Raw genomic sequence first — 21,946 nt, 5'->3', positions numbered from 1 at the left:
ATGTTGCCAAACACAAGAAGAAATCTTAGGCCTTGCCGGGAGGTGAGGTAGGATTTTATGCATGGTCATGTACTTCTATTTTTTTAAGAAAACCTGAATAAAACAAACTTTTTTTTTTAAATCTCAGGACCCGCATAATCTGTCTCCTGATACAAGCCGAGGGCTCAGACCCGCTCCCAAGGATGGTCCTGTGAGAGGTCAACTAAGTTCTCCATTTAGTAAAAGTCCAAACAAAATCACAAAAAAGTGAAGCAGGATTCGACCTCATCCTGCCACTGTCTGTGTAAAGGGAAGTTGCAAGGGCGTAATGATTTCCGTCTGTCTTCCTTCAGATTTCTGTCAGTCAGTCTCAGTGTTCCTCGAATTTCATCGACTATTTGCGACGCTGCCGCAGATCGGCTTCCTTAAGGAGGCCATACTACAGTTATTTGGCTCTTTTCAAGCTTACTCTGATGTCGTTTTTTACCCCAAGGATCCGCAGCAGCCCTCAGTTGGGCTACTGCCGGTGGATCCCTAATCAGTTTCATTTGACCCTTTTTGACCCATCACAAGCCCATTACAGACTTCCACCACAGCTCCACAACACTCTCCCACGTTGATGCCAGTTCTGACAGCACCGAAGCGGGATCCAGTGCTGATTCGGATCTCAGTCCCCGGGACTTCTGCGTGATCCTGACTGATGCTGCGCGAAGATATTGCGACTGATTACGATACACCATTATTTTAATCCTATGCCCTCACTAGAAGCAGATATTCCGTTAGACCCTCTATTATCTATGTGGCCCCGATTCTTACCGAAGTTTGGCACCACCCAGAATTGATCAGTTTTATCATGGGCTTATCATAGACTGGTTGGATTGAACTTCCTGATACAGGGTCGAGCTCGCTATTTTGCCCTTCATCGAAGGAAAGTGCTTCTTTGGCATTGGTAATTCAAAGTGCGGCTGAGGTCTTGTACCTATAACTACCCTCTATTAAGGTTAAGACAAATGTTCTTACAGTCATTTTACAGCCTAGGCCAGCCGTTGCTCCCATTCAATGAGGCCCTCATATCTCAATGGGCACCTGATCAAAGCCCTGTTTCTGGCCGCTGGTGAATAGACAGGGGGGGGTCAGACTTCACAGACCGGGCTTATTGACCCTAATTCCCCCATTCAGCATCCTACTACTGAGATTCTGGTTGTTCAGGATTCAACCAGCAAGGTGAGTCCCTACTCCTTTCACATGACTCCCACAGAGGGTCGAGCCGTTTGAAAAATGAATGTTCTCTTCGGCTAGCCTGGCACTGATGTCAGTCAATGCAGTTTTTCTGTTGGACAGAAATATGCACACTCTTTGGGGCATGGCCAGTGAAATCTTGCCGGTAGTCCCCCGACAACCTTGGGGCCTCACTGGCTCTAACCATTTAGGATGGTCAAAATTCAGCCAAATATGTGATTCCTGCTAGCCTTGTTACTACTAATTGTTTAGGAGGGACGGATGGCACTAGTATGCTGCTTCTCTGCATGCTTAGATGTGCTCCACAGGATTCTGTGATGATGAGATGGCCCGTAGAGCTTGGCATGAGCATCTGCCCTCAGATCAGGCTACCAATTCAATATGATTTTTTGGTGCAACAGCGGAGCAAGGCACTTTACCCATAGCTGTGTAATTTACATCTCCATGTGTGAAGATTGCGCTGTGGCAGTTGACTGCGTTGATCTACCACCAGAAGTTGTGTATGTAATTATTGCTGCCAGGCACCCATCCATAAAGTCCCTTTACCCAGGATATGTGGTCCAGTATGTAGCCTGAGGGAGTCTGCAAGACAAATCCCTTAACAAGCCAAACTATTGGAGGGTTCATTTTTTGTTTGCCTTTTGTTTGTCTTTGGCCCAGCAAGTCATTGCAATGGGCACTTTAAAGGTTTTTGCCAGCCCTTTCGGCCTTATTTCTTTTGTCAGATAAACTGTCCTTGTTTAAATGATCTGTTGTGATGCTGTTTATGAATGTTTTAAAACTCCTAACCGTTTGTGATGCCACAGTGGGATCTTAACTTGGGCCTGATGATGCTTATGTGTATGTCTTACTAGCGAATGCATAGTTGCTTGGTGTGTCTCATGAGCATTGGTGCACATGTTCATGAAGCCCTTCTGCCTTGACAAGTAGTCTAGCAGTAAGGACTTTTTGTCCACTCAGTCCTGCTAGACTTTTAGTTTGTGTCCACTTCTCAGACTCTCCATCTTTGGGAGGTCCTGCTTTGGTATTGATTCTAAAAGTGAGTAATCTGCGGTTAAAAGAATCCATCAGAAGAACAAGATACTTCTCTTCAGTAACTCTCTGGTGGATAGTCTATCTAACCGCAGATTCCTCATGGCTCTTCCACCTCCCCGTTCTGTGGATTGCTCTCTTTTTGCCATCTAAAAAGGTCCCAATTTGGAGATGTGCACACTAGTTCTGTTAATTGTTCAAGCAAGAATGGCCCTGCACTCAAATGAACAAGTAAGAAATTGATAAATGCAATTATTGTCCATAGTCCATCACAAAGTAGTAAAGTTATATCTTCCCAAATGAAAAATGTTAGTCTGTGTTTTTGCTGTAGACAAAGATTCCTTTTATTCCATAGAAAATTCTGTAAAATCACAGCAAGCAATGGACAAAACAGCTGACTCTTGAACTGTAAGCCACAACTAACCTCTGGGAGATACATATCCCATCTACTTGTCTCACTACTATTTCGCTTACTCACATAAGGACTAAACCACAAAGAACATATGATATGTCTTTTACTTATCAGGCCCTGAAAAAGTCCCAAGAGGAACGAAATGCGTCGGCTGTCTTGTCCATTGCGTGCTGTGATTTTAAAGAATTTTCTATGGAATAAAAGGAATAATTGTCTACAGCAAAAACGCTGACTATACTTTTTTTCATTTGGGAAGATATAACTTTACTTCTTTGTGTTGGACTATGGACACGAATTGCCTTTACCAATTTCCTACTTGTTCATTTGAGTGCAGGGCCATTCTTGCCTAAATTTGTTTAGGGGACGCATGACGGTCACGTCCTGGGTCCATTGCACCTAGCCTTAATCACCACATCGTAGCCACGATGCGCCTTAACGACTGGTGTGGGTATTGCTGCCCTGACCACCACCTTTGTGCTCTTGTTAAATGTTCATGCTCTGCTTCTAAAGGTGCTGAAAGTATCAAGCAAGAAACTGATGTTGGCGCTCAAGGGTGTCCCTTATATAAGACTCCTCTTTGTAATTTCCAGAGCAGAACAGAGTCAGAGTGAAGCCGTATGGCACCACTGAAAAGTGTGCAATAATTTTTCTGAAAAAGGTTCAGAACCCAGTCTGTAATTTAGGGGATATTCTAAAGGTGAGGAATCAGTGGTTACATTAGAGTATCAACCAGAAAGAGGTTTACTGAAGGCAAGTAACCTGTTCCTGTAGTCCAGGAGGGTACCTGTGCTGTTGACCTCAGTGCAGCGAGAGTGATGATGAGTCCAATGTGCATGATTGGATTACTTTCAGTGTATCCCACCACTGCCCTTCTGCACCCCATTTTACAAGTACTTCATTCATTATGCCGACAGTGCATTCTACCTCATGATCTTCAGGGAAAGAATGAGGTAGAAAGACCAAACGCAAGGATACCTCAACTAATGCATGTTAGGCCTTACCAAATGGTGGGTCAAAAATGTATAGCTTCCTGATCCTTATGAGAATTTATGTTGAGCATATTTTCTTGCTGTGCAACTCATCTTCTCTTTGACTTCCTGAGAATATACATACATGCACCTGTGCTATTTATGTTATTGATTTGACTTGATGATCTAACCTATATACATTTAACCTTTCATTGGAACTCCTATGTTATTTAACTTTTCAGTGATTGAATTACTTGAAATAATGCTCACTTTTTTGTCTTTCTTTAAGACCCTTATCTTTCATCTGTTTGATACAGCATGTTCTTGAAGAGTACTCTCTGACTGCTAAGCAGCATGTTACAAAGCTGGCTTTAAGACTCCGGTTAGATTTGGTTTGGAGAATGTCTTTATCCCTGGCTTCATAATGCAGCAAGAGGTTTAAGCTAGACAGACCAATGTCGTTTTTTTTCTAAGTGTACTGCTACACCTCTCTGCTACCTCATCTCCCAGGGCAATCTAAGCTCCATGTGCCTGTTTTTGTTTTGGTGTAGGTGCTCTGTTGTGTAGACAAGCAAGGAGTTTTATCCTGGCCCAACCCCAGCCCAGAGACTGTCCTGTTCTTCAGTGGAAAGGTGGAACAACCCAACGATAGTCAGGAAGATCTGATGGATGATATGTCTTTAAGGTCCTTCATCCGACAGGAAACTGACGATGAGGTAAGCAGACTTCCAGTAATGTTAATTGTTCTGTTACGTATAAATAGTTCCATCACATATAAAACTCAAACTTTTCTTAAAAGAGAATCTTGGAACAGTGGGAGAAATTATTGGTCAGTAACGGACTTGACTATGAAACGCTATAAGTTTATTGGGTAGGAGATGTGGAGAAACGGATCTGCATTTATTTTATTAAAGGTGGATACCCATTAACTGTTTGCTAATTTAGGGGGGCGTGGCTTGGATGCCGAGGAGGTAGGCAGCGTGAGCTCGGAGCTCCGTGCCCGATCCCGGAAAATATCCTGAAAATTCATTCGAACCCCGAGATAAATGATACTATACGGTACTGCGGAGGGTCCGGGACCCACGGAGGACGACACCGAGCCTTCCCACAGCAGTATCTCAACTTTGAAAGCTGAACTCAGCTGAGAAGTCGCGGACCCCAAAATAGCGGCGAGGGCATGAGATCGCTTGTGACGGAGACATCTGCCCGGAGACCCACTGAAGACTGCTCCCGGACACGCTAGAGGTGTTGGCGGCCGCATCACGCCTCTCCCCAGGTGCCGGATGGACTTTGGGCGCGCCCTTGGGCGGTGGTTGAGGACCGTCTCCTGATTGGGGCGACAACGGTGCGACAGTAACCCGGAGACGAGAACCCCGGACCTCTGGCGCATCTGGCGCTGGCCGGGCCGCGACCGCTCGGTGCTTCCTGCTTCTTGGTGACATATCTGGGCCTGAGAACCCGGCCGGAGGACGGTGCCCGGCGACGCTCGGAGGGCGACCAAGAACACACTTGAGGACCACCGCCCATCCCGGCCCAGATGGGGAAGCCGAAGGGGAAGGGAGATGGCGCGACCGACACTGAGGCGGTGGAAGGAGCGGAGAGAGACCAAGCGGCGTTACAGCGGATGCAGGATCGTATCCTGGAAGCCATCGCCACCACAAAGGACGCCCTGCAGCAAGATATAGCTCAGGTGGCGACGGGCCTGGGCCTCCTGAAGGCCGACCACGACAAACTTAAGGACAGGGTGAAAGCCGTGGAGACCACGGTCAAGGACTTAGCCCCGGGCCAGGCAACGGTGAAGGCCCAGATGGCCGACGTGATGGACCGTCTGAAGGTGCTGGAAAGGAGGGCCGAGGATGCAGAAAACAGGAACAGGCGCAACAACGTACGCCTAGTGGGCCTGCCGGAGAAAATTGAAGGCGACGACATGGTGGGCTACTTGGATAACTGGTTGCGGACGGAGGTGGCACCAGAAGGTCTGTCCCCCTTCTTCTCCCTGGAGCGGGCACATAGAGTTCCGGCGCGTCCGCCAGCCTTGGGCCTTCCTCCTCGCCCGGTGGTGTTCAAGTTGCTCCATTACCGGGACAGAGACTGGCTTTTGCAGAGGGCGAGAGAGGCAGGGCCCTTTCAAGTGGAAAACAACAGAGTCACCATGTTCCCGGACTACACGTATGAGACGCAGCGACTCCGGGCAAACTTCCTGTCCCTCAAGCGGGAGCTCCGCCAGGAAGGCATCAAGTACTCCCTGTTGTTTCCTGCCAGGCTAAGAGTGGTGGTGGATGAGAAGTCTTTATTCTTCACGACCTCCGCGGACGCATGGGACTGGTGGGACACATATAAGGCGGGAACGGACGGTGCTAAGGCCAGGGAGGAAGAGGCTAAGGTGGCGAAGCCGATCAGGCAGTCCCAACGGATCAGGAGGAACCGCAAGAGAACCGGGAAACCTTCGATGTCGCAGACGGAGGCGGAGAGGCAGGCGGCCCTACAGGCGGTGGTGGACTTATCTAGAACCGCCAGGACTCAGTCTGGGAAGGGTACGGATTCGGAGGACCCGGGCACGGGCTCAGAGACAGGACAATCGGAATTTGGTGGAGCCCGGGGCCCTATTGTGACGCCGCAGACCTCGGGAGAGATACTGGAGGCGTGTTGAACTGGTTTGGCGGAATGGACTCGCTGGTTGGACACCGGGGCAATGGGCCCGCAGCAGTGGAACGATATTGATTGAGGTTTTGGGGAGCTGTAATGTGGGGATTGTGGGGTGGAGCGCGCGGGGCTGATTTGTTTGAGGTCTTATAGCATTGAGCCGCGCCTTACTGGCCCCTAAGGTCATCGCAGTGGGGACTGCGAATATTACCACCTTTCCTTAAGGGGTGGTCGGGAGTGTTGGTTTGGATGGGGGTACTTCCAGTTGCGGGGGGGCCTGTCCTGGGGGGGTGGGAGTTGCGAGCAGTTGGGGTTGCTCAGAGGGTTGTAGTTGTTGGAGGGGTTTGGCTTCCTGTTTGGAGAGGGTGGGTGGGGGGGCCCGTGGTCGCGGGACTTATGCGAACACTGTTCTTTGCTGTATGGTCCGGTTGTGTAGGGGGGGATGGCTAGTACTGGAGCGTTGAAATGTGTGACCTGGAATGTGCGGGGTATGCAGTCCATGACGCGCAGACATAAGGTTCAGGCGTACCTCAAGCGTAGGGGGGTTCATATAGCGTTTCTGCAGGAGACGCACCTAAATAAGCAGGAAGGGGCGGCTCTGCAAAGGCGCTGGAGGGGGCAGTTATTCTACACGACATTTTCAGCATTCGCGAGGGGGGCTTTGATTTGGATACGGGCGGGGGTCCCCTTCCAAGTCTTGAAGTCATCGATAGACCCTGAGGGCAGGTATGTGGCGGTGGAAGGAAGGCTAAGAGGCAGGATGATTTCTCTCTGTAATGTGTATGCTCCTAATGTAGACCTGCCCGCTTTCTTGTCTAACATCTCGGGCAAATTGGCGGGTTATTTGGCAGGGCCGGTCCTCTTGGGGGGGGACTTCAACTCAGTTGAGGATGTGCTACTAGATAGGTCCCATCCCCCGCTGCGCGCGTCCCCAGTACATAGGATCGCCAAGCGTAGATTAGAATGGCAGGAGAGCTGGGCCCTCACGGATGCATGGAGGGCGTTGCACCCCACCACTAGGGACTACTCCTTTCACTCGCACCTGCATGATTTACATGTGAGGCTGGATGCGTTTCTTTGTTCGGAATGTGTGCTCCCCGCGGTGGGAGGGGCGGAATACTTGGCCAGGACGATATCGGACCACAACCCCTTGTTGATGTCTCTGGAATGGATGGTGACTGTTAACTGCGTACCAACATGGCGCCTGCAACCTGACACCCTGGACGACTTGTTGTTCAGGGAGGCCCTGAGTGAACGTATTGAGAGGTATTTTGAGGAGAACAGTGGCTCGGCTTCCACGAGGGCGGTTGAGTGGGATGCTTTCAAGGTGGTGGTGCGGGGACACTGTATTGGACACACGGCAGGGGCGCGGAAGACTCTGTTGGATGACTTAGATAAGGCTGAGACACGGCTGAGGGATCTCGAGAAGAGGCGCCCGAATCACCCTGAACTGCAGGAGGGGCTTAGCGGTGCACGGGAGGGGCTGGCGGTAGAGCTAGAGCGGCTGCGTAGCTTCGACCATAAGGCGTACGTGACGAGGGCGCATGCGGAAGGTGATAAGGCGGGGGCGATGTTGGCTTGGCTTGCTAACCCTATCCGGGGGGGAGGGCCGATCATGAGGATCCAGGAGCCAGGGGAGGAGCCTTGCCACTCCCAACCCGGGATCCTGAACAAGTTCCGTGCTTATTATGAGGGGCTCTATCTGAGTGGTGCTACGGGAGGGACGGAGGAGCTTGAGGAGTTCTTGGACGGGCTAGAGTTGCCGCGAGTGGAGGACTCGGAGGCAGAAGAGTTAGGGCGACCCATCTCCCTCTGAGAAATAGGTTGTGCCGTAAAACAGATGGCTAGAAACAAGACCCCGGGCCTTGACGGTCTACCGATCGAATTTTATGGCAAATACCTAGAGCATCTTGCTCCGCGGCTGCGCGAGGTATACAATGAGGCTCAGGAGAAGGGCCGACTCCCGGGCTCTATGTGCGAGGCCCTTATGATCCCACTCTTGAAGCCAGGCAGAGAGGGTGCGGCGCTGTCCTCGTATCGTCCGTTGTCTATGTTGACGACGGACTACAAGATCCTCAGTAAAATTCTGGCCAACAGATTGCTAGTGCACATGACGGGCCTGGTTCATGGTGACCAGTGCGGTTTCATACCGACACGCAATACCACTCATAACATCCGTAGACTCACGAGACTGATGGGTGCGGACTGGCCAGACACTGTCTCCCCATTTGTCCTGTCCATTGACATTGAGAAGGCATTTGACAGCCTCGAATGGGGATACCTGTATGAGGTGATGCGTCGCTTCGGGTTGGGAGACGGATATATACAGTGGACCAAGGTCCTCTACACTGAGGCGGTAGCGAGGGTCCGGGTGGGTGCACTGATCTCAAGACAATACCCGATTAGGCGTGGCACTAGACGGGGTTGTTCCCTATCCCCGCTACTGTTTGCATTGGCAATGGAACCCTTCGCTGCGGTAGCCAGACTGGGCCGCCACTACGCAGGTTTGCCTTTTAGGGGGAGGCCACACCTCATCTCCCTATATGCAGATGACTTGTTGATGTTTTTGGCCGATGCGGGCGCCGAACTTCAGGGGGCGCGGAGGCTACTGGAGCAGTTCGGTAGGTTATCGGGCCTGAGGGTCAACTGGCCTAAATCCTGTCTGTTTCCCCTGAGGCCGGGAGAACCGTGCCCACTCACTGCCCAGGAACTCCGGTGGGAGCCGCGCTGCCTACATTATCTAGGGGTCTATGTTTACCATGCCCCGTCCGACCTGCTGGATGGCAACATAACTCGCTGTATTAACGCCCTGTGTGGATCTATGGACTTCTGGGCGACTCTACCGCTCTCCCTGGCTGGTAGAATTTCCCTGCTTAAAATGATAGCCCTGCCCAGGCTTTTGTATTATTTTAGGACACTGCCGGTATGGATCCCGAGCTCTGTTTTCAAACGCCTGAGGTCACTGATCATAGCGTTCCTGTGGGGCACGGGTAGGAGGCGCATAGCGCTCGACACGCTGTTACGCCCCAAAGATGAGGGAGGTATGGCAGTGCCGGACTTCGAAGGATATTACCTAGCCGCGCAGCTGCAGACTTTTACTCAGGAGGTGGCGAGAGTATATAGAGGTCCCGAGGACGCGAGAGTTGAAGGCACCCCGCGACACGTTCTGGCCTATATTACGCTGCACCAGAGACTCCGAGTGGGAGACCTGACGGTCGAGGAGCAGACCTTCCGGCTATGCTGGGACCGGGCCCGTAAGCGGGCGGGTGTCCGCCTTATGTATGCCCCCGAAATACCGCTGGGAATGGTCACTGCCCTCCCACATGGAGGTGACTGGTCGCGCTTGCTAGGGTGGGAGGAGGCGGGAATACACATGCTGGGTGACCTCTACGAAGATGGGGTGTTGCTGCCGTTTCGGGACCTGCAGGAGAGATTTGACCTACCGAGGGGTGACTACCTGCTGCACGCGGCAGTCACGGGCGCCATGCGAGCCCACTGGGGGGAAGGGCTGCAGGAACCAGGCACCTCGATGGCTTGCCAGTACGCCATGATGGCGGCGGGAACCTTTAAGGCCGTCACGTGCCTGCACTCGAGGATGCAGCGGGAGGCCTTGCAACCTTTGGCAGCCCTGAAGGCCAAGTGGGAGCTGGACCTCCAGGTGGAGATACCAGACACGACCTGGGGCCAACTGCTGAGGCGGGCACGGAAGTGCTCGAGGAATGCCAGGTTCCAATTGATCCACTTTTATGTTATCCACAGGGCATACCTCACGCCCGGGAAAATCCAACAGTATTTTGGGGCGACCGACGCTGCTTGCCCCAGATGTAATACAGCGGGGGCGGATCTGTGTCATATGCTGTGGGATTGCCCCTCTTTAGGCGACTATTGGCAGGAGGTAGGGCGGGCCCTTAACGGCGCGACGGACAGGGATATCCAGTATACTAAAGCAGTTGGCATCCTTCACTGGTTCCCGCACACACCTAGAAATACGATGTCAAGTAAATTTATAGATTTAGGGCTTATCTTGGCCAAGCGGGAGATCACACGAAATTGGAAGTCCAGAGTGGGGCCCACGTATAAAAGATGGTATGGGGAGTGTCTGAGATGGGCCGAGTGTGATAGTACCCTACGATACCAGATGGCCTGGAGGTCGAATGACGAGAAAGCACTGGAAAGGGCGACTGCATGGGAGGTGATGGTGCAGGCGCTCAGGGATGTAGACGACGAGGGGCAGGATGGCGAGATCGAATTAGCTGGAGCAGACCCTAACACTATACAGGAGAACACACCTTAGCGATTGATTACTTCCTCCTACAACACACCGGGCACTAATACATGGTTACTCAAGCGCAGCGCGACCACGGGGGAGGGCGGGTAGGAAGCTGGTTTGGAGGGATGTTGGGGCACCGAAATTTGGGGAGGGGGAGGGGCGTAAATCACAAAAGCATTCCAGGGTTATGTGCAAGATGAAGCGGTCGGACAATGTAAGAAGTACGAGACCAAGACAGAGATGAAGTCACCCGCGTCAAGAGCGGGGTGATCCCTCCGGATGAAGATCAAATGTCTCGAACTGAATCAGTAAATGTCATGTTATTTTTGCTGAATATCTTGTCTGTACATTTATATTGGTGATGCAATAAAAATGATGTTAAAAAAAAAAAAAATTAACTGTTTGCTAATTTAGGATTAATCCTCCACATAGTTAATTTCTTCCTGTCTTATTTTATAGCTATGTTGGCAAAGTTACTTGCCATACATGTAATTACAGTTCTACATCATTGGTATCTTTTGTAGATTGACATCCAGCTCACCCTCCTCCCAGTCAGAGGCTATATATATGTGTGTGTATGTGTGTGTATATATATATATATATATATATATATATGTGTGTACATTATTGTAGGTCGTTGAAAATCTAAGCAGTTGAACCTCTATGAGGGAATGGAGCTCTGTTTTGCACCGCCTGATTGGCTGAAGATCATAAAATGAGATGGATAGATGTTTCAATGTTGTCTGAGTGTGTGCGTGCACCCTGCTGTATGGATATTGATTATCAAGAGTTCCCAGCCTGACATCTGGGGAATAATTAAGGCATTTGAATCTATGAAAGATAACTGAGAGCTGTATTTACAGATAAGTAACTTTTTTCCAAGAATGGATTTTAAAGAGATTCACATTCTTGCATTATGACTAGCAAAGCAGTTTTAAGTAGGGAGGATGGCAAAAAGAGGCTCGCCTTGATTAAAGAGATAGTGTAGCACTGTCTAACTGTTGTTTCTGATCTGGAATACGTGTCCAAGCTGTAGTGTTTTGTATAGGTGTGCAGTGATGCACCCTTTGCATCTTTGAATAAGTCTGTGAGTGGCATTCATACAAACTGTGCTGCTGTGGCTGCACTGCTTCTTGTCTAGTAAGCTCTCACCTTGTGTGACAGGCGTCTGCCAGCCTTTAAATGGTAGAAACTGGTGCACGAAGCAATTACAAATGGAAATGCCTTGTGTTGACCTAGTGTTACATTTATCCTTGCTGTCAAATGACACACAACGTTTTTTTAATCAATATCTTTTTTTCCCATTTGAAGTGTGCATAGAAAACATACAATCATCATAACCATAACAACTAGTCGCATACAGGACAGACATAAGAAAATCGGATGTAATAATCAGTATGTCTTTTACACACAAGCAGGATTATATATGGAATCCAAAGTGGCAACATGTATTCCCCCTTCAATATTTAAGTTTTGTCCGTCAACAGCACTCCGGAGGATCAATGAGTACCCCATTTCCCTCCCCAACCCCCCTCAGAAGCTCATGGGGCATCAACCAAGTAGTCCAAGCCATAGTATTTTATCCAGAAGCCCCTTATCTTTAGGAATTTCCATGGGAATCCCATGCTTTTATATGTGACTCTCTCAGTGGTCATGTACAGATCCATCCATCACCTCCATTCCTGGAGTGTCGGAGCCACTGCTGCTCCCCAGTGCCTGGCCACTTCTCTCTTGGCTATCACTAGGCCCAATACGTTGAAGAGTAGCTGGGGTCTAGTGTTTTCTATATCACACCGTACGCCCAGGACAAACTTGGGGTCTATCGGGATAGGTGTCCCCAGTATTTTGCTCAATTCACCAATTTTTACCTGCCAGTAAGGCTGTGTGGCTGGGCAGCTCTACAAATTATGTAGAAAATCTCCCAGAGCAGTCCGACACCGAGGACAGTCCGCGCTTTCTACCCGCCCCATCTTGTGTAGTCTCGCCCCATCATAACATGTTAGGTGTAAAATCTTGATTTGGATGAGGCGTTGATGGGCTTTGATCTTTACCTCTCTTGGGTGCATTGGGCTGCCTCCCAATCTATATTTTCCATGGCCCCCACCTCAGTCTCCCATTGGTCTCTGAGCTTACAGTTTATCAGGCATATTGTAATTAATCGGCTTGTATGTGAGGGACATTGCCGTATTTGTCAACTCGTCTTGCAGCAATCTCCCTTCAAGCGGCGCAAACTCCTGCAGCTCAATTTTTACAATCCGTTTAGCTAGCCACGCGTGGCTCAATGAGCGTATTTTATAAATTGGGCTTGTGGAGCTTATATTCTATATAAAGAGTGTACCAGGATTTTAGTTCATCCTTGTCAATAATGTCCCCAAGTGAGGAGATTCCCAACAGATCCCTTTGCGCAAAGCCCTGCAACTTACCCGATTACCTGAACCACTTCCCTTTCCATAACAGTGTTTCCTTATTAGTTGTATGTGCCCATCTTGTCTACCTGACCCAGGCTTCTAGTGTGACTCAGGTGCCTGGGAGCATCCTATGTATCCCTCTACCCCCGAATAATTAGTGTAGGTAGGAATAGTGCACTAACGTCCCCCTTTCTAGTCTGTATGTGGGGTGAGCTCTAGCTGCATGTATCCAGTCATTGATCAGGCCAGGTTGGTGGGCCAGCAATAGATCTCAACATCTGGTAGCACAATCCCACCATTATAGGGGTTGCTTTGTGTCCATAACACTATTCACAGATGTTTCCCTAGCCATAGTAATGAACGCAGGTCACCGTCGATTTCTGAGAAAACCTTCCTTGGGAGCTGGTGATGGGTGTTTTGATGGGTGTTTGAGTCAGGGTAAAATTATCATTTTGAACACGGCTGTATGCCCCATTAACATCAAAGGCAGGCCCCTCCATCTTTTTGTGTGCTCTTTTAATTTTTAGAGCACTTTCCTGACATTATGGTGGCAGCAAACCTCAGCATGGGGGAGTATTAAAAATATCAAGATGTTTAAAACCCTCACTAACCACCTTTAAGCCCCTGGGTAGGGGAGGCCAGTGTACGTCCTGGCCCAGGCATATACTGACTATTTGCTCCAGTTGATCCCATAGCCGGAGTGTCTTCCATTTTCTTCTATAATGCAAGATAGGGTGGGTATTGTGGTCATGGGTTCCGTCACGCACAGAAGAATGTCGTCCGCATAGAGCAAAATCTTTTCCTCTCCCACATCATTGGGGGCAAGTTGGAAGCCCCGCACCTCTGAGCACTGCCTAATTGCACACGCAAGAGACTCTATAGTTAGAGCAAAGAGGTGTTTGGGCTAGTGGGCACCCCTGTCTCGTTCTAGGACGATTAGGAAGCTTGGGGAAAGTATACAATTCACTCCCAACACAACTAGCGGCACTGTGTATAACATTCCCACCCATCTCTGTCTATTTGGTTCTAACCCAAATTTGCCTAGGATATATTCAAGAAAGAGCCAGTAGACTGCATCAAATGCTTTTTCTGCACCCAGGAATGAAAATACGTGTGGCGTCTCTTGGTACCTGGCCATCATCAGCTAGTTATTTGTCCTGTACTAGTTCCATCGGGTGGCACGTCCGGCCATGAATCTGAACTGATCACAGAGAATTAGGGATGTGATGGTCCACTGGAGCGCGCGTTGCGAGGAACGTCACCAGTATTTTGGCCTCCATGCTTGATAAGGATGGGGTGATATGAGTCGCTCCTGTCTTTGGGTTTGCCCTCTTTATGACTGATCGTAATTGTAGCTGTCCGAAGATCTAGTAGGAGAGTGCCCTCTGCGTATGCATCTCGATATAGACCTAGTATTTGGGGGCTCAGTATATCGGAACACCGTTTAAAGAGTTCAGCGGGTATACCATTAGGGCCTGGGTTCTTACATTGGTGTAGTTTAGCAATAGCCTCCCGCCCCTTTATAACTGTTAAGTCTTTCTCCAGGCCCCGTAGCACGTCTTCGTCCCGTAATGGCATTTGGATGTTTGCTAAGTAGTCCTCTATATCAAAAGGGGTACTAAGAGGTTGCGCAGGATAGAATGCCTAATGATAGGTAGCAAATGCTGTCACTATGCTGTCGTCTGTGTTATTCATTACAATCCGATCATTTATGATGCTGCGGACCCATCTGGCCTCGAGCTCTCTCCTGTCCAGCCAGGCAAGGAGTTTCCTGGCTTTATTCCCGACCTCATATAGATGATGTAACGTGGCCAACTTCTAGCGCTATCATGTGCTTGGTTGTGATATTCTAATCTCATGGATTCTAGGTGACGGGTCGTCTGGGGATCTGGTTTATCTATTACTCTACTTTCTATGGTGAATATTTGTTGTTCCAGCATTTCTAGTTCCTGTACCTCTTTTTTCTTTCGCCCATGCAATGCGGTTTTGGGCTCTGTCACGTAACACTGCCTTGTATGCCTCCCATAGTGTCACCCCGGAGGTAACCATACCTTTATTTGCAGTAAAAAAGAACTTGGTGTCTGCGCTACTGCCCCGCACTGTTGTTATTTAGTAGGTCCCAGGCGTTCAAGCGCCATTGGGTGGTTGGTCCTAGGTTCCGGGTGATGAGGTGAACCAGAAGGGGTGCTTGATCCAACAATCCTCTTGACATATATTCTTCCTTTTCTTGTCTCTCCCATTTGGCCCACAGGGACTAAGATGTAGTCTTGTCTAGAGTATGTTTGATGGGCCCCAGAGAAATAAGACTATTGCCTGTCGTGTGGGTGGTGATAGCACCACAAATCCGCCAATTCGAGTATAGCAGCGAAGCGAGCCAGTGGGGTATTGTTTGTCAACATACCATCCGTAGGCCTCAGAGCGATCGAGTGCCGCATACATCACATCATTGAAGTTGCCGCCAATCACATGAAGTGATGCCGGAGTCTCCAAGAAGATATCAGTCACTTTGGATAGTGCCTGTGACTACAGTTTCGGTTCAGCACACACACACAGATCAGGGTGGTTTCCCTGTGACCCCCTCATATCGCCCAGAGGGGAACGGTCCATGTGCGAGTCACCTCATAGTGGGGTTGGGGGAGGGCGCTGGTGTTCTTACTTTATATTGCTACTCCCCAGGATCTAATGGCGTATCCTGGATAAGCCAATAAAACATAGGCTCCCCTCCCAAGGAAGCTGCATCTAGTCCCATGTAGGTGTGTCTCATGAAGCATCACAATATCTGGGTGTTGACATTTAATATACTGTAGGACCAGTAGTCCCAGCTTGATCTTGTCACCCAATCTGTTGACATTCCACGTCATAACCGTAAAGTTGTGGGGTTTTGTTGGATTTACTGATATCATAGTATAAACCTACTAAATATCTCTGCTGTGCATGTCAGACTTAAGAGGCTCACATTCTACCTAGCGAATGCCCATCCCAGAACTAATAATCAACCCTCCCTCCCACCATCACCTCTCCCCACCTCTGTGTCTTTTGAGCTGCACCTACCCATGTAACCAAACTGTGTGCAGGAAAAGAAGGAAAGGTCTGTCGCCCACCCCCCCCACTGTTATTTATAACAAAACGAATGAACTCTCACACCATACTACAGGATGCAGTTGCATAGCAATTAATCCCCGAAAGGGGGGGTGTTGAGGCCACCTGGTGCGTTCGTGATTTTCCTAGGCCTGAGTCTGTTCACGGTATAAGTCGTTCTGAGTCGCAGACTTCGGTCTGTGGCAGGAGCTGTTTAGCCTCCCCAGACTATTCCAAAGCAGTGATTGCAACAGACAGCAGGTGTAAACATTCATTGACTGAGGAGAGATCGGGTTACTCAGAATCTGAGCTGGGGCTTTTCGATCGATCTCGGTCTCCATCTGTGTCTGTGGAGAATCTTCCCAGTTCATTCCTCTGTTCCGTAGCCCTCCACTCCTACTTCGTTTTTTGCACTCGCTGTCCTTGGGTCTGGTGCCTGAATTCTTCTGTAACTGCTCCTCCGAATGGAACACATATCGTGTGCGTGACACCGGTAGTTCCTCAGTCCATTCCCATGCCTCCTCGGGCATCTGAAAGAAATGTGACTTGCCTTGAAAGATTACTCTAAGCTTGGCAGAAAATAGTAACCTGTATTGCAGTTGTAGGGTTCTCAGCCTCGCTTTTACAGAGTCAATGTGCGCCGCATCCGCTGGACTTCTCGACTGTAATCCTGGAACACTGATATTTTGGAGTTCTCATGATTCACTTTACCTTTGCGGTGTACCTCCCGCAAGATCATGTGTCCAAACTATTGAGGAATTTTGCTATGATGGGACTAGGAGGTGCCCCAGGGGCGACCTGAGACTCCTTGACCCGCCTGCACGCTCCATTACGAAGCAGGTGGAGAAAAGTTCAGATGGAAGGGTATTTTTCAACCATCCTGCCAGGAACACCAGTGCATTTGTTCCCTCGACCCCTTCCGGGAGTCTGACAAAGCATAGGTTATTTCTATGTGTTTGGTTTACTGCGTCATCCAAGCGCCAAAGGACATCTTTGATGGTGTGATGGACCTCCTCCATTCCCTTCCTCAAGTCCTGCACTGTGTCCTCTACCACTGAAATCCGGGTCTCAGCCTCCGTTACCATCTCCGAGACCTTGTGCAGGTCGTAGCATAGCAGAGTTACCTCCACACACATCTCTCCTATTTTTCCATCCAGGGCCTCCAGTGATGATTGTATCACTTGTAACTAATACAGTGTTGTTTCTGATAGGCTTTATGTCTTTGTCGGAGTTCCCCATAGGGTCTATGACGTTAGTGTAACGATCTAATTTACCCTGTCTGGCGTGTTTGTCTTTGGTCATGTTCTCCACAGGAGGTTCGGACCGTTAGCTATTAGAGGTGGACTCCAGAGAGGTTGCACTGGCGGTCCACCACAAGCTGAGAAGGGCTAAGGACTGCAGCAGTGGGCTGCCGATATGAAGCCTGGGGCGAGAGATCCAACCAAAGGGGGCAGGGATGGGAGTGTCCTCCAGCAACTGTCGTTATCCGTATCGTAGCCCCACTTGTGCCTTCACTACCTTTCCACCCGCACCACCACGGAAAGAGCCACACAGATGGGCCACCAGCTATACAATGGATCGAGAGTTAATCCGCTTTCTGCACGGTAGATCATGGTGAGTACCTCTTCTTTGTTTCCAGATCAACACTCCGTGACCCTTTAGTCCAGGTAGTGCCAGTGGCAGTATGCATGCCGCACCCAGGCACTCATTCCTATTCCCAACCAGCACCACCTTTTCTGCATCTGACCCAAGGAGCTGCAGCCTTCAGCAGTGGATCATCAGTGACAGCAGGCCCAGCTGTGTTGGATCTCATCCGAGACCGTGCCAGCTTTTCAGTGTATGTTGCTCCACAAGGAAGGTAGGAGCCGTAGTCTATGTCCCGGCCTTCTTATGGATCCAGAGCCTGGCGGCACTAATGTGCGAGAGTCTCACTATGAGCGGGGTGGACAGGCTCGCACCTCCTGATCCAGCACTCCTCACTGGGATTGTTCGGGTTTTTCAGGCAGTCGGCGTGGGTCCCTTTTCAGCCAGAGCTAAACGACTGTCTGATTACTCACTCTGCGCAAGCCACCAGCCCCGGGCCTCTGGGTGCAGACAGGCCCCTGCCCCTCTATCCACACGTTGTCTGCCACTCAGCTGCCCAGCCATGCCTCAGGGAGACTCTCCACCAGCAGTCCTCTCACATGTTGTCACAGTACCTCTGTCGGACCCCGGTCGCAAGCGGCCGCACCTTCACCTACCTTGATCTTCAGACCTCTTGCTGCCGGGTGACTGCGGCATGGTTTTGTGTTCTTGGCCTCATGGTGGGTGGGGTGGGGGATGTAGGGAACCACCCGGCCACTGCACAACAATGTTGCCCACGCAGCTCCCTGGGCCGGGCTCGGACCGGGGAGTATAAATAAAGGGCGACGTCAGCGCAAATGGCTGACGGCACGAACTAAGTACCAGTGCAGACCTCCTCTTATTGGGTCCGCCGTTTAGTTAGGCCTCCCCTTAGCATTGGCCCTTAGTAGTCGGCTGTAGCCCCAGGCCGCACTCCCAGGGACTGCCCTGCTATCCCCGGTGATCAGCCCACAACACTGGCGACGAGGGAAGTGTGTGGAATCCACACGTGCCCGCCCATCGCAACGCAGGTCGGTGTTGGCGGCAGGCGCGGAGGTGCGGGACTGCTTGCGGCGGCTGCCACCGCTGATTCGCAGCATCTGGTGTCCAGAGGCAGGAGAAATACTGCGCAAGCAGTAAGAAGGCCGTGGGGTTGTGTAGCATGCAGCCGCGGAGGTCTCCAGGGCCGCGTGTGCAATTGCACAGCGGCGTGGCCTGCAAACGGGGTGCGTGTGGCACGATCGTCAGTGCGCAGGAGCGGCTGACTGGGGACTGAGTTGGAGTGCTTGGGGAAGGCGTTGCTGCTCCAGCGGGAGTGGCGGGACCAGAGGGGAGCCCGAGAAGACGCACGAGGCATTAGTTGAAGAAGAAGGCAGCAGGCCGGGGAGACAAGGGGTCAGTTGACGGACACCAGAGGAGTGCACAGCCTACAACACTGCCACCAGAGGGGTGCACAGTCTACTACACTGTCAGAAGTCAGTGGGGCCTGCGAGATAAGAGCAGGAACGAGGGTCCCTGAAGGAAGCCGGCTGTGGGTGAAGGTGCTGGAGGAGACCGGAAGCAGCCAGGTGCACTAGACTTCCATTTTTGTGGTGAAGCAGAGACACCATGTCCACGCCACCGGCTATGGCAGTGGCGGCATCCCAAGATGCGGGAGCCCAAGGAGTGAGACCAGGGTGCATGGCTGTAAAGGACCTTCCGGAGTTTCGCTAGCTGGTAGACCCGGCGACAGCGGCACCGTGGTGGCGGAAATGGATAGGCCAACTAAAGAACTACTTTGTGCCCACAGGGGAAACGGACAATGCCGTCAAACGGTCAACATTGCTCCTGATGGGGGATGATGAGCTCTACGACCCCTTCCAAGACCTACCAGACACGGGTGACGGCAAAGTCTATGAAAAGGCAGTCCGAGCTCTCAACCGGCATTTTGATCCACAAGTCAATCCGGATTTTGAACACTTCAAGTTGCGCCAGGCCAAACAGAAGGAGGACGAGTCGATTGATATGTTCTTTGCACACCTGAGGAAGCTGACGAGCATGTGTGTTGGGGTTGATCGACAGTTCGAGATGAGGGCACAGCTCATTGTGGGGTGCAAGTCTCTGGAATTGTGCAAGCTTATCCTACAACAGCCCGGAATATCATTAGACGACATACTGGTCTTAGGGAGAACGCATGAACTGGCAGATGTCAGGGCCTGTGAGATGGAGGTGGCATTGGCCAAGAGATCCACGAGCACCCATCCGCTGCACCCAACACCCATCAAGGAGGAGAGGGTGGATGCCATTCGGAAGACGTACAACAGAGGAACAACGCCCAGTGCTAGCGCCGAAGAGCGACAAACAAAGCAAGGGTGCCGGATTTGTGGATTGGCATCGCATTCCCAGAGAGACTGCCCGGCGCAAGGAAGGCAGTGTCTCAAATGCAACAAATATGGACATTTTGCAAAAATGGGCCAGAGTACGGCAAGGTCCAGCCCAAGCAGGCCCAAAGGACCTAGATTCCAGAGAAGTGCCAAGGCGGTCCAGGAGGTAGAAGAACTGTATAGTAGGTGCCAGAAACTGACAGCAGCCGATGACAAAGACGATGACAATGTCTTCGTAGTATCCAACATTCTGGGGGTCAACACCACCAGGAGACCGCCTCCACTTTGCCAGATATGGATCGGAGACAACTGCATCAAAACACATATCGACCCTGGGGCGTCTGAACATTCTGGACGGGGCACAGTACAGCAAGTTACGACCAAAACCTCGGTTAATGCCCACCGCAGCCAAAATACTCACCTATGGAGGGAACACGCAGATCCCACTCCCAAGGGGTGATCGATGTTGAAGTCAAGCATAGAGACAGAGCTGAGCCAACGAGATTCTATGTCCCCTGTGACAGGGCAGGGTTGTTGTTGAGCTGCCACACCGTGGAGGACCTCAGGCTAGTAATGTTCGCAAAGCACATACACCAGTCACAAGCAGACAAGGTACTAGCGGAATTTTCTGAACTCTTTCAGGGGCTAGGATGTCTAAAGGGAGTGAAGTTCAACTCCTCATTGATGAAACCATCGAGCCGATTGCCCTCCGACATCGCCGCGTACCGTTCCATCTCTGGCTGCTGGTGGAAGCTGAACTGGAGCAACTCGAGAAAGAGGGAGTGATTGTGAAAGTGTCAGGGCTGACAACCTGGGTGTCATCGCTGGTAATAGTGCCGAAACCCAAACAACTGGGTGCTATCAGACTGTGTGTGAACATGAGACTGCCTAACAAAATGATCCGCAGAGAGAGACACATCACTCCCACCATAGATGAAATTGTGGCGGACATTAACAAGGCAGAATGGTTCTCCAAAGTGGACCTGAACCCGAGGTACCATCAGCTGGTGTTAGCCGAGAAGAGTCGATACATAACAACGTTCTCGACACATGTAGGGCTACGCCAGTTCAAACAGCTGAGTTTTGGAGTATCCTCAGCGGCTGAAGTGTTCTAGGAGGCAGTGAGAGAAGCTCTGTCATGGCGCGTCGGCGTGATAAATATCAGCGAGGACCTCCTCATCTTCTCAAGGTGCCAAGAGGAGCACCTCGTTCGCTTACGTGCCACCCTCAGGAGATTGGTTGAACAGGGTCTGGCACTACACAGAGCCAAGTGCAACTTTTACGCCAATGAGGTTGAATTCTTTGGTAATCGCTTCTCCGCAAGAGGCCTACAGGTCGATCCCGCAAAGGTGGAAGCCATCAGAGCCGCGGCCATCCCTCAAACGCAGTCAGAAGTCCGGAGTTTTCTGGACATGGCCAACCACTGCGGCCGTTTCGTTCTACATCTAGTGACTTTCCGAACCACTCAGGAGGCTAACAAAGAAGGACGTGCCATGGCAGTTGACTGACGGTGAAGCGTAAGCTTTTAATGACATTAAGAGTGAGTTACTGAAAGGCACCACAGTGGCGTACTGCCAACCAGGGTCAGCCACTGAGCTCATAGTGGATGCCAGTCCAGTGGGACTGGGAGCAGTGCTACTCCAGAGGAACACACAGGAGTGGGTGCCGATCGCCTATGCCAGCAGAGCGCTCACTGCTGTGGAGACAGGGTATGCTCAGATTGAGCGGGAGGCGCTGGCCATTTTACTGGGCGTGCAGGTACTTATACATTTACTTGTGTGGGCATACGTTCACGGTGAACAAGTGTGAGTAAATTACCCAGGCAAATTTCCTGAACCAACTAACACATGAAAAAATAATAATAAATCAGTACATATTTAAAAAATGAAACTACACCATTGCATGTACATATAAAGATACACATTTAATAACGTGATATTTCATAAAATTGA

The 21,946-nt window shown here is 50.5% G+C and overlaps 1 protein-coding gene across 3 annotated transcripts in view; it reads left to right on the top strand.

Moving 5' to 3' along the window:
* The window catches only part of TMEM94 (transmembrane protein 94), a 734,938-nt gene that overhangs the window by 310,510 nt on the left and 402,482 nt on the right, over window positions 1–21,946 (top strand). For all 3 annotated transcript variants that reach the window (XM_086930762.1, XM_086930761.1, XM_086930760.1), the window contains one exon: window positions 4,182–4,346. In XM_086930762.1, coding sequence (XP_086786888.1) covers window positions 4,182–4,346 — 165 coding nt within the window. The remainder of the gene's footprint in view (window positions 1–4,181; window positions 4,347–21,946) is intronic.

Source organism: Lissotriton vulgaris, chromosome 7 (assembly GCF_964263255.1).
Source record: "Lissotriton vulgaris chromosome 7, aLisVul1.2, whole genome shotgun sequence".
NCBI classification, from domain to species: domain Eukaryota; kingdom Metazoa; phylum Chordata; class Amphibia; order Caudata; family Salamandridae; genus Lissotriton; species Lissotriton vulgaris.
Note: the sequence above shows the minus strand (reverse complement) of the source record. Positions and strands in the feature narration are given on the sequence as shown.